The following is a 12550-nucleotide window of genomic DNA, read 5'->3' as shown; positions in this document are numbered from 1 at the left end:
GGGGAGCGGTGGCCTGGGCTCTGCTTTACCTTCTCGAAGTACTTGATTTCATAGTCCAGGATGATCCCGTTGGGTCTCTCCGGGGGCGTCCACGACAGCATCATGCTGCTGCCAGTACTGCCGTGCAGCTGAATTCTGGGAACGGCCGAGGGGGCTGCAAAACAGAGGGAAGGGATGGGTCAGGTTAAGCTGCAGCATTCGCAGCCCAGTGCCGGGGGAAAACATGTCGTCAGTCACTTAATTCATCCCCTGGAACCCCCCACCCCTACAACGTCCCCCAACCCACATCTGTCTTCTAAGGCTGAGGCCAAACCAACAGGACAAAGATCCCACCAACTGCTGATGAGACCAAGCTCCCCTCCTCCTTCCTGCCTGTGACTCCATCACACTCCTCCTGCTCTCCATGGTCCCCTCCTCCGCCTCAGGGATGATGCCCATGAATTCTGCTCAGCGAGTGGCAGCAGTAGGTTTCCAGCGCATTGGAGCAGAGCCCAATGCAGGGGAAGGTGGAGAGGGAAAGCAGAGAGCGCACAGCATGCTCTGAAGGTTTGGGAGGGTCCTGACCTTAGCCAGGCCCACAAGGGAGAAAGCCCATCTGCCCCTGCAAGCCGGGAGTCTCTGAAGCCAGGATTAGAGAACCACTAGCTCAGCCCCCATCTTTGTTTGCAGGAGTTCTGATCTCATTCCCTCCAGGGACATTGATTTAAAAAGAGAGAAATAGTCACCCAGGGGATTAGATGCAGGAGCTTAGAGCCAGCAACACTGCACAAAGGGAGCGAACAAAGGACAGTGGCCTCAGAGTTTCAGCAGGAAACCCTGCTCTGGTTACTTGGGATATTAGAGGAGCAGAGCAGAGATGCACCCTCTCCCCAGGCAGCAGCGGCTCCAGCCTGCAGCTGTCTGTACTGACCTGCCTGGTTGGTGGTGATGTTGACGGAGGCGAACTGGGGGGAGTGGGGGCTCTTGCTGGACACGCCGTTCACAGCCTGGATCTCGAAGGTGTACTGGGTGTGCGCCATCAGGTTGCTGATGTAGATGTGCCGGTCCGTCAGGCCGAGCTGGCGGGGCACGAACTCCACGTTGTCGTCGCAACGCGTGCAAACCCGGCGCTCCACGGTGCACTTCTTGCAGATGATGTTGTACAGCAGGTCGTCCCGGCCCCCCGAGTCCCGGGGCTCGCTCCACTCCAGCGCCAGCGACGTCTCGTTCACGTTGGAGATGACGTTGAGAGGAGAGGATGGGACGCCTGTGGATGAGACACTCACGTCAGAGCAGAGGGCGACAAGAGAGGCCCCCCCAAACCCAGCCCACACCCGGGTTTGTGGGGAGGTGGCCCAATGGACCCGCAGCCCTCAGGACTGGATTCACTGCCTCTCGGTCTGGCTGTTTGTCCTTTCCAGCGAGACCGTTATCCAGGACTCCCCCAACAGAGGAGAGCTAAAACCAGCGGCGCGCACTGCTGCAGACTGGGAGCCCGATCCCGTCCCCCACTGTCAGGGTCTGAGTGACTGGGAGATCCAAGACGTCTGCTAGACAGGGACAGACTTACTGGTGCAAGCACTGTCTGCAGGGTCTGCGTCTGCCCGGAAGTAGCCGATCCGACAGGTGCAGAGCATCGCTGCCCCAGAGCTTGTCCGGCTGTTGGGGGGACAGGGTGAGCAGAGACCTTCCCCTTGCTTCGACTTGAAGGTCCCGGGACCACAGGCTGCACGGAGGGGAGAGAAGGGAAAAATACACTTGGTTACTAATGCTCCCGGACAGACCCTCCGCCTGGGTCATTAGCTGGGAAGGAGCCCAGAACTTTCCTCGTCAGCCCTCTAACTCCTGATGTCCACCGCAGAAACCAGTCCAAGCCCTACTACGGAGTTACCAACAGATCCCTCTCCAACACCGCCCACCCTCTTGGTGACCCCAGCCCAACCCTGGTGACTGCCCGCTGCTGCGCTCTGGGTCTGGGGATTCAAAGCAGAGTCTTCTAATCCAGCGCTCAGCATGGCCAGCTCTCCAGGAACTGGTTTGTGATGGGAAACATGCCAAGAGCACCTGAGCTGGATGCAAGGGGCTTGCTGGCTGGGGCAGCCCAGCTCAGCTGAATTTTTCTGGGCTTAGAGTAGCACCCTGGGCTGAAGATGCCTCCAGGCATGGACAGAGGGCACCTTTCTACAACCATGGACACCTAAAACACCAAGGAGGAAGATCACCTAACCAGGAGTTATTGGCCTTCCAGGGAAGTGGAGTAAATCTCAACCAGACAGAGCCCCCAAGAGGGGCATAGGGGAACAATCCTACACGGGAAGTCAAAGATGGCAGAGACATCTAGGGTGCCCTCTAGTCCATCTCCTGGGTCAGGGTAGGACTGGCCCTAGAGCATGTCTGCCATTGCTTTCTCCTATCCCAAGCCAGGTGTCACGGAGTCCCCGGGCGATGCTCTGGAGCTGCTCCCCACAAAGCCATTCAGGACTTTGGGGAGCCTCCTCTCCCTCGGAGCAGACCGTCTTCAGGACAAGAAGCTCACACGGCTTCACCTCCTGGGTCTCTCCTGGGAGCATTCAGCATATGCCCCTCCGTGCGCTTCCCACGGCAAGTCCGCCCAGGCGGGGTCCTGGGAAAGCCACAGGGTTCTGCACCCCCCACTTCGCAGTCAGACGTGACTCTCAGCCAGCCAGTAACAGAGGTTTATTAGATGACAGGAACACGGTCTAAAACGGAGCTCGTAGGTACAGCGGCGAACGGGACCCCTCAGTCGGGTCCATTATGGGGTTCAGAGAGCCAGACACCCACGTCTGCCCTCACTCCTAGTCCCCAGGTAGCTCCAACTCTGAAACCCCCTCCAGCCCCTCCTTCTCTCGGCTTTGTCTCTTTCCTGGGCCAGGAGGTCACCTCATCTCTTTGTTCATCTTTAGCTATTTCCTTGCAGGTGGGGAAGGGGCCCTGGCCATTTGTTGCCAGGGAGACAGAGTGTCAGTGATTTATGCAAACTGGCCTTTTCCCACCACCTAGAGACTCAAGAAATGCATAGGGGAAACTGAGGCACCCACACAGTATTCAGAGGAAACATTAAGAACAGTCCCACTTCGGCACACCAGGTCCCTTAGGAATCCATGTTGCAGATGGATATATCTCACCGACTGTCAGCCCAAGCTTCCCCTCTCAGTGTCTTCCCATTAGCCCTCGTTCTAGCCCCTTGTACTAAGCTGAACAGCCTCCCCCTCCTTGGCACTCAGCCCCTTCAAACACACAGGCATTCAGCGGCGCTTTGCCCAGCTCTGTTTTCAATCTTTCCTTCCAGCTCTTCGCTCTGTCCTGCTGACTGTCCCCGAAGCCCTGCACAGCATAACGGTGCCCAGAAGCAAACACAGTTCTAGGCACAGAGGAGGACCCCTGCCCCCCTTGTGCTGTGTCCCGAAGCCACTGCACACACAGCCCCAATGCCAGGCACCTCCATTGCTGCTCACTCAGCCTTTGCTGCTTTCCAAAGGCCTCCTTCCCCGGTCAGTCTGCATCTCAAAATTATGACACCCCGTTCGTGCCAGCTGTTCTGTTTGCCCAGCGTTACTCTCAGTCTTCTTTCCCCAGGACAGTCCCGGGCACTTCAGCGGCCATGTCATTAGTTCTCTGTTCCTGCTGGTTTTCCTCACCCCGCTGCATATTTGACATGCCGGTCACCCCTCTTCCAGAGGGGCCGAGCTGTTCAGACAGGACTCTGCATCGACTCCAGTGGCCCCTCCCAGCCCTGCCAGTTTTCAGTCCCCCCCCCCCCCCCGACAGTGTCATTCCCCAGCCACTTTAAAGTTGTTTGTCAAATAAGGATAAGCCGTTCTACTAGCTGCTTTGCTAAACAGCTGCCTCTGCTGGGCTGTCCACGTCTGAAAACCCTCCTGATTCTCATCACAGCCCCTCGCTGCGCAAAAGGCCTGGAGCCCAGGCCTGGTTTGAACAATGGAGCGTTTAACCCTAAAGGGCTCTGCGAAAAGACTAACAGCACTTGAACCCGAAGGAGCCCCAGCGGCAGAGACGTGCCATGAAACTAACCCAGGTCTCGAGCCATCTCATTCACCCCTGTGGTACCACTGACCCTGTCCCACGAGAAGGCAGGTCTCTCTCCGGGACCCTTCCTGAGCTACCAAGTACCAAAGGCGGAAACGAGGCCACAAAATAAGTTAAACCTCAGCCCACTGAAATGCTGGAAATTCATAGTTACAGCCCCCTGCCGTGCACTGGCATTGCAGCTCATGTTGCACGTCAGTCACCCATCACTGGGGCACAACTGTGTCCAATAGCCATGGGCTTCCCAGGAGCTCAGAGATACCCTCCTGCCCTTCTCTAACCAGAGACCCTCCCCACTCCACAGAAGGCACGCTCTGGACATACCTCCCTTCCCACCCTCTCCGAGGTGTCAAACGGCTTTCAGGTATCACCGTTCATCTCCGGCAGCCCCAGCTTAGTAGACGAGCCTCCTGCTCTAGGCTTGCTACAGCTCATCACCCACCAGGTGAGAAGACTGAACCGCTCCATCTCTGGGGAGGCAAACGCAGTTTCCGTTTACGAGGCATTTCCTACCACCCACAGCGATAAGTTTAACAGCTGGGAACTGCAGCCTTGCACACAGGGTGTGGGGCATTTCGTAATCACACAATGGCTTGTTTTTATACACTTGCCCGTCCAATCCTCCAGATTTCCTACAGACACTAATTTCTTTCAGCAGCCATCAGCACAAAGCAGACACCTGGGAACTAATGCCAACTTATTTCCTAATTTCACGCCATATTGCACCTTCCGAAGAAAGATGGCCCAGCATCACCACCATGGGTCCTTGATGTTGTAGTAGGGTCTCATGAGCGCAGAGATTCAGATCCAGAGCCACTATCTCCCTCTATTGTTCTTCAATTCACCCCACTTTGTGCCTCACAAATGCTGCAGTGTCTTGTAGACCTTCAGGTCCAACCATCACAGGCTCGCAGATAAAATGGAGTTTTCCACGGAGAACTCCCTACACCAACCAATACTCCACATGGCATCCGGGGTTGCACCCCTACCCGTACCATTCCACACCAGGGACAGTAAGGACAACCCCAGCTTCACCTACGGCAACTGTGGCCCTTGCAAGTCAGTGCACGTGTAGCCACAATGCACTGAAATGGACATGAATGTTCCTTCCCTTAGTTTATTTCAGAGCCTAACAAACGGAACAGAAGTGTTTGTTGTATTGTTTTTTAATTGCATATTGCTCCCCCCCCCCCCCCCCAACTGTTTTCGATATCCAATAAAAACATCTATTTTTGGTAAACAATTCATCTTTGTTACTTCACAATATATGCTGCCAAATGCCTAGCGCTACTGAAAGCGCCCACTACTTGTTATTGTGCAAGACGACAGAACTCACAGGATCAGGGCCTAACAACGGTAATAATTGTAAATATACAGCAAGCACCACAAGACTAAGAGGTACGTTAACAGCCAGTGTGATATTTACAGATGCCCATCAAGCACCACCCAATTCCTAACAGCCCCCAAAGCTCCGGGGCCAGGTACAGCACAGTCCATCACATCCCATTACTGCGGCTGACTGTTAAAATGCTCTTTCAAGGCCTCCCTCAACCACATAGCTTCTTACTGAGCTCTTCCAATAGCCCTTGTGCCTGGCTGTTCCCACTCAGCACACAGCTGCTCCACCTCCACCCCAGAGCCAACTTTTCTCCCTTTGCTTCCCAGATATTACGCAGGACACAGCAGGCCGCTATAACCATAGGGATATTTTTCTCAGTGAGGTCCAATCTTGTGAGTAAACAGCACCCACGTCCCTTCAATCTACCAAAAGCACATTCAACGGTCACTGTGCTGGCTGAGCTGGGGCAGTTGCCTCTTTCTTTGGTGCCGACAAGGGGTCATTTCAACATCGCCAATGCGGATGTCATGGAAGCATCCCCCATGATCCACTAACACTTGCATAACCCGAGAAAAGTAGCCCTTTCTGTTGGATGTACTCTGTGGCAAGGTGGGTTGGTGCTAACATAGGGAGATGCTTGTTATCTATCACTCCACTGCAATTTGGGAACCACACTGCTGCAAATCAATTCACTATGTCCTGCATGTTGCCAAGAGTCACAGCTCTGCATAGCCGGAGACAATGGCCCTGCACACTTGCATGGCAACAGCCCCCATGGTGGATTTTCCAGCTCCAAAATGATTTCTAGGGTGACCAAACAGCAAATGTGAAAAAAAAACAGGACAGAGAGTGGGGGGTAATAGGAGCCTATATAAGAAAAAGACCCAGAAATTGGGACTGTCCCTATAAAATCGGGACATCTGGTCACCCTAATGATTTCCCACTGGGCAGTAGCAATCCGGCATTCCAAGCTGCCACAGCATGATCACCACTCACTGCTCCATTGTCAGTGCAGCTCTCGTTCTGGTGTCCTGGTGCCGGAAGGCTGGGGCGAGCTTGGCACACACTTCCAGGAATGTGACCTTGCTCATCTGAAAGTTCTGCATCCGAAAGTTCTTGTTATCCCAAACCTGAATTAGGACGTCATCTCACCCAGAGACAGTTTCTCAGGCCCAGAGACAGCGTTCCACCACATGCCACTGCTCTGTGAATCACAGGATTGGAAGGGACCTCAAGAGTTCATCTAGTCCAGTCCCCTGCACTCATGGCAGGACTAAGTATTATCTAGACCATCCCTGACAGGTGTTTGTCCAACCTGCTCTTAAAAATCTCCAGTGATGGAGATTCCACAACCTCCCTAAGCAACTTATTCCAGTGCTTAACCACCCTGACAGTTAGGAAGTTTTTCCTAATGTCCAACCTAAACCTTTTCTGCAATTTAAGCCCGTTGCTTCTTGTCCTATCCTCAGAGGTTAAGAAGACCAATTCTTCTCCCTCCTCCTTGTAACAATCTTTTATGTACTTGAAAACTTATGTCCCCTCTCAGTCTTCTCTTCTCCAGACTAAACAAACCCAATTTTTTCAATCTTCCCTCATAGGTCATGTTCTCTAGACCTTTAATCATTTTTGTTGCCCTTCTCTGGACTCTCTCTAATTTGTCCACATCTTTCCTGAAATGCGGTGCACAGAACCGGACACAACACTCTAGTTGAGGCCTAATCAGCAGAGAGTAGAACGGAAGAATGACTTCTCGTGTCTTGCTTACAACACTCCTGCTAATACGTCCCAGAATGAAGTTCGCTTTTTTTTGCAACAATCTTACACTGTTGACTCATATTTAGCTTGTGGTCTACTATGACCCCCAGCTGTCTGTCCTCCACAGAATCATCTTGTCCCCCCTGCTGTGATTCTTCGTGCAGCTCTGCAAATACTGGAGGATCGTGCACCCTGTGTTTGCAATGCTCATGAAAGCAATGCAGAGCTGTGCAGGCTCCATGTTCTGTCCGAAGCGGCGGACAGCGAGGAGCACTGTGCAGCTTTGTAGGATTTTAATAAAAGGCACAAAAATTATGGGATATGGATGGCATTACAGGATGGAGAAAGTTGCATGATGGGACCTTGAACCTTTGCTTCCAGTCACGCCTGAGAGACTCATTTCTGCCCTACTGTGTATTGCCAAATCTTCCCAAAAGACAGAGCACTGGACAACGGCAAGTTGCATGCTGTGATACCTCCTTGCGGTGCACTGCATGGTGCACTAACACAAGCATTCCTGGTGAGAACAAGCACACGCACAAGCGATATACTAAGTGCAGTAGTTTTATGCTGACGTAACTTGCGTTGACCAAAGCTTGTAGCGTAGACATGGCCTCAGCCAGTAGTTACGATATGTCACTGGAAGGAAAGCTACTTACAGCAATGGTTCCCCAAGTGTATTGCCTCTACAGACCCTCCCTGGAGGGTCTGCATGCTCTGCCACACGCATCACCATGCAAAGCAGAAACGCTGTTAGGGGCTATAACACCAGGGTATGTCAGACTAACGCCTAGCCACTGCTTAGTTTTTCTCCCTCCCACAGAAACACCACTGAAAACTCGAATGCAGAGGGAAGGAGGGCAGGTCAGTGCGGATCTACAAAAGCAATACTTACTAGTGAGTGCGCAACCGCTCTTTCTCCTACACTGCACTGTCTTTGTAGTTCCCCACCCTAAGAGACAATTAAGCAGCAGAAATCCTCAGGAAAAAGCCTAGTGCTACTGATTAAGAGCCTTATGCATTACTCTGATTTGGAAATCCAATCTAGACTCAGCAAAGCAAATGCTTTTAAGTCTACCAGGAGGTTGGTTCATATTCTTACAGAGACATTACGCAGGCAGGGTGCAGAAGCTGCTATCCCTCCATCTGACTGGGCTCCAGCTAGGTGATACCACACCGATTACAGCACTCCATTGTGTTACTTTCTGAGCTGAAGTCACCAGGTCTTTGGGTCCCCCAACAGCCTGGTAGATTAAGAGTTTTACCATTTAGGGCTGGTCCACCCTAACCCCCCACTTCGAACTAAGATACGCAACTAAGTATCTTAGTTCGAACTTACCGCGGGTCCACACGCGGCAGGCAGGCTCCCCCGTCGACTCCGCGTACTCCTCTTGCGGAGCAGGAGTACCGGCGTCGACGGCGAGCACTTCCGGGATCGATTTATCGTGTCTAGACAAGACGCGATAAATCGATCCCAGAAGATCGATTGCTTACCGCCGGACCTGGAAGTAAGTATAGACGTACCCCTAGACTGTTTACCCTGGCTTTGCCCTACAAATCAGGAGATACTGGTACGTGGACGGGCTCAGATGAAAATCCAGGACCACGACTAGCCACGAATGGGGATGGTGTCTCCCATGTACACTTTCTCTTGATGGAAAGTGCAGAGGGAGGGTCTGTGGTTCGCATTTACCTAGCCAATTCCACGGCCACTACCAAACCATGCTTAAGTGAAAAATGGAGACTGCAGACAGCCAAAGCAGCCTCTGCGTGTTTAGATAGCCAGGCTTACATCCCGTATGGTTACAAACTGGTGGATACAAGTTCAGATTTAAGGAACCATACTATGAAGGGATGAGGAATGACTGAAGCCCCTTGGACATGTCAGGCTGAAACAGCTGGCAAGAGATGCCTGAGTCCATCAGGGACACAGAAAATCCAAAACAGAGACAACTCCCTTAGTTTGCACAAGGCAGGAAACCCTGATGCTGCAAGTACAGCTTTACCGAGGCGATGAAACTGAGGAGTTCTGGCTAGATCCCAAGTTGGATAGTACCTTGCCTCCCGACAGTCTCCTGCATACTCGAGGGGACACGGCCTTCTTTGCTTCCTGTTCTAAACTGCGTGCAGCGTTGCTGTGGGCCTGTTAGCCCAGAAGCAGCTGCATTTCAGCTGAGAGAAAAGTGATTTTTGTATCTGGTTTTTACCAGCACCCATTGTCCTGCGTCTGATTTGGTTAGCCTGGGTCTGTACTTCAGGTGGAAGAACGTACTTCCTTCCAAGCCCCATTCCCTCTTTTATTAATGTCCAATGCATAAGAACGGCCATATTGGGTCAGACCAAAGGTCCATCTAGCCCAGTCTCCTGTCTTCTGACAATGGCAAATGCCAGGTGCCCGAGAGGGAATGAACAGAACAGGTAATCATCAAGTGATCCATCCCGTCGCCCATTCCCAGCTTCTGGCAAACAGAGGCTAGGGACACCTTCCCTGTCCATCCTGGCTAATAGCCATTGATGGACCTATCCTCCATGAATTTATCTAGTTCTTTTTTGAACCCTGTGATAGTCTTGGCCTTCACAACATTCTCTGGCAAGGAGTTCCACAGGTTGACTGTGCGCTGTGTGAAGAAATACTTCCTTATGTTTGTTTTAAATCTGCTGCCTATTAATTTCATTTGGTGGCCCCTGGATCTTGTGTTATGAGGAGTAAATAACACTTCCTTATTTACTTTCTCCACACCAGTCATGATTTTATAGACCTCTATCATATCCCCCTCTTAGTCATCTCTTTTCCCAGCTGAAAATGCAGTAGGGGAGCCCCTGGTTAACGCATTGTCATCACTTATTTATTTTGCTTATTAAGTACTTTGGGATGAAAGGCACTGGAGTGCGAGACAATTAGTAACCGATTTGACTCATAGCATCACCACCTCGACAAGTTTCAAGCCAGCAATCCCGGGGAGGAGCAGAGTAGTGCGGGCTCTAACAGAGTCACTCTCCCATCCAGATACAATCTCCCGAGCGTCTACACCCAGATACAGGAGTGCAACCGTTCTGCTTTACTCTATGTCCTCCGGAGTCTGGAAACGAGCTGGCAGTGAGAGAAGCAGACTCATCCTTCTGGGGTTCTTGCTTCCCCTATCCAAGCTACTTATTACAGGGCTCCGTCACTGTAGGATCCATTCTCTCCATTGTATTTATCCTCTTAGCACCCATGAGCCAGGGCATGGCTATTATCCCCACTGTACAGATGGGGAAACTGAGGCACAGTGAGGCTACGTGATCTCGCACAAGAAAATACAAAACCTGTGGCAGAGCAGGGACGTGAACCCAGGTCTTCCATGTCCCCAGTTAGTGCCCTAACCACCAAACCGTCCTTTCTCAGTGAGAAACTGCATGTGACAACCACAGTCTGGGCCGATGCCCCCGAGACTGAAGCAGAGCTCTCCAAGGATGGAAGTGTGAGTCTTTACAGCTTGGGCTGAAGAACCAGCATCCCCTGACCCTCCCGACAGGAGCTGACATTTCTGTAAGTGCTTTTCAGGCTGAAGAATCCCCAGAAGACTCCTGACACACAGATCACGTCTGTCAGAACCAAGATGCAGCCACCTCTAGGGGGAACGTGGCAGACATTTAACAGTCACAGCACAACTGGACGCAGGAGGGGAAGCAAAGCAGAATTGCTGTCTAATAAAATAATAATAATAATAATAAAAAAAAAAAATCAAGCTACTAGGACCAGGGGAGGGGGACAGGCTGGCAGAAAGTAGTTCCTCCCTCTGGACTTTCGCCAGGACTGCAGGGATGACGCTGCCACAGGATGACACCACAAGAAGTTAGGATTTCGGTTTCGCATCTGGCCTGCAAGTCAACTACTCCTCCAGCGACACAGCACCTCTTGCATCACGGGCAGCACCAGCTCCTTGCCAAAACACCACTTCCTGCAGCACCTGGGGTTTTCGGTAGAGATCTCTCCCATCCAAGTATTGACTCAGCCCAACCTTGCTTGGCCTCTGGAGTCAGACAGAATGACAGTACCAGGTGGTCTGGTTGCAGAAAGCTTCTCTTTCAAAAACAAAGCCCCACCCCTGTGAATAAGGGGAAAGGGAGGGAGCTAAAGCACACCGAAATAAATCATCCCAACATCACATACCATGACTCACCATGTAGTGCCTGCGATTACCGCACTGGATGTGGGCAAGGAGAAGGGAATCCCCCCCGATACACACTGAACTCGATATTCCGAGGCCCCCTCCCTCTGCAGGGATGATGGAGGATTGTCCCGACAGCATGAAAATTCAAAACTGCATGGTACAGTGTACTTCACTGTCCAGATCATTAGTCAAGCTGTTACTCTCCGCCCCAGCACCAACTCCTGTAGGACTCTGCTGCGTTCTAGCTCCTTCTTAGGAGTGGATAATAGCCTCGAATTATACTGTTTAAGGGCGGAGACAGTTCTCGATCCACACTCCAGTACTCTAACCCAGACAGCGTCTTTCCAATTTCTCTATTCCTTTCCCTGCAGGACTAAAGCAAAAGCCTCACGAGTCTAGAGAAATTAAACCCATCACATCCCTTTGTCCGGCAACCCTGTCATTTTGTTAAAGGCAGCAATCAAGTTTGCCTGGGACAATCTGGGCTTCGTGAACCTGCGCTGTTCACTCACATTACTCTTCCATAAGTGCCTACAGCTGGATTAGCGTCACGGCAGCAACGTTCCAGCTGCGGTTCAGGAGACAACGCTCATTCTAAGCCTCTATTTTCAAGGCACTTCAAGAAAAATTACCCTTTGGGCTGAACATTACCCTTTATGCCGGTTCAATCCAAAACTGGTACGTTTGGAGGGGAAGGGGGAGAAGAGAAGGGGCGCACAGGTTGGAGTAAACTTGAAAAAGCCTTTGGGTATTTGAATGATGCCCAAATAAAGTGTAAAACCAACTCTAAAAAAGGATAATTTAATTTTTTTTTTTTTACTCAAATCACAATAATATGAATGTAAAGGGCACTGATGGTCAGAAATACGATTTAGGGGTCAGATTTCCTTAACTGTGTTGCAAGTAATTTTAAAAATTCGAGCTCTCTTCTCTTGGAATCGGTCACCTCGTCTTTTAATTATCTAAATAATGAGTTTCACTTCCTGGTTTTCATGCAGTAACCCAGTGTTGCAACGTGGGGCTGAAAACAATTGGCATATGCTATGATTAGTAGGCAGTTTTTTTAAAAAGTCACGGTAACGTTTCTATTAGTCACTGGTTGCAGAAAGTTTGCTTCTACAAAGTCCAGACTTTGGCCCCAAATTGACCGAGCCCCTTGAAAAAGCTCAAATTTAGTACACAGGCTTTGAAGGAACATGTGGTTTGCTGAGTTTGGAAGGGAGCTGGTTGAGGAATAAATTCAGGAGTGAGAAAA

General features: G+C 51.2%; 1 protein-coding gene across 3 annotated transcripts in view; it reads right to left on the bottom strand.

The window, feature by feature from the left end:
* EPHB3 (EPH receptor B3) overlaps nt 1-12550 on the bottom strand; it is a 58144-nt gene that overhangs the window by 5528 nt on the left and 40066 nt on the right. For all 3 annotated transcript variants that reach the window (XM_054039378.1, XM_054039376.1, XM_054039377.1), the window contains exons 4-6: nt 1550-1705; nt 911-1246; nt 30-154 (exon numbers count right to left, since the gene is read on the bottom strand). In XM_054039378.1, the coding sequence (XP_053895353.1) occupies nt 30-154; nt 911-1246; nt 1550-1705 (617 nt within the window). The remainder of the gene's footprint in view (nt 1-29; nt 155-910; nt 1247-1549; nt 1706-12550) is intronic.

The sequence above is a fragment of the Malaclemys terrapin genome, chromosome 9 (assembly GCF_027887155.1).
Source record: "Malaclemys terrapin pileata isolate rMalTer1 chromosome 9, rMalTer1.hap1, whole genome shotgun sequence".
Classification (NCBI taxonomy): Eukaryota; Metazoa; Chordata; order Testudines; family Emydidae; genus Malaclemys; species Malaclemys terrapin.
The sequence above is the reverse complement of the archived record's forward strand: the minus strand, read 5'-3'. Positions and strand labels throughout refer to the sequence as shown.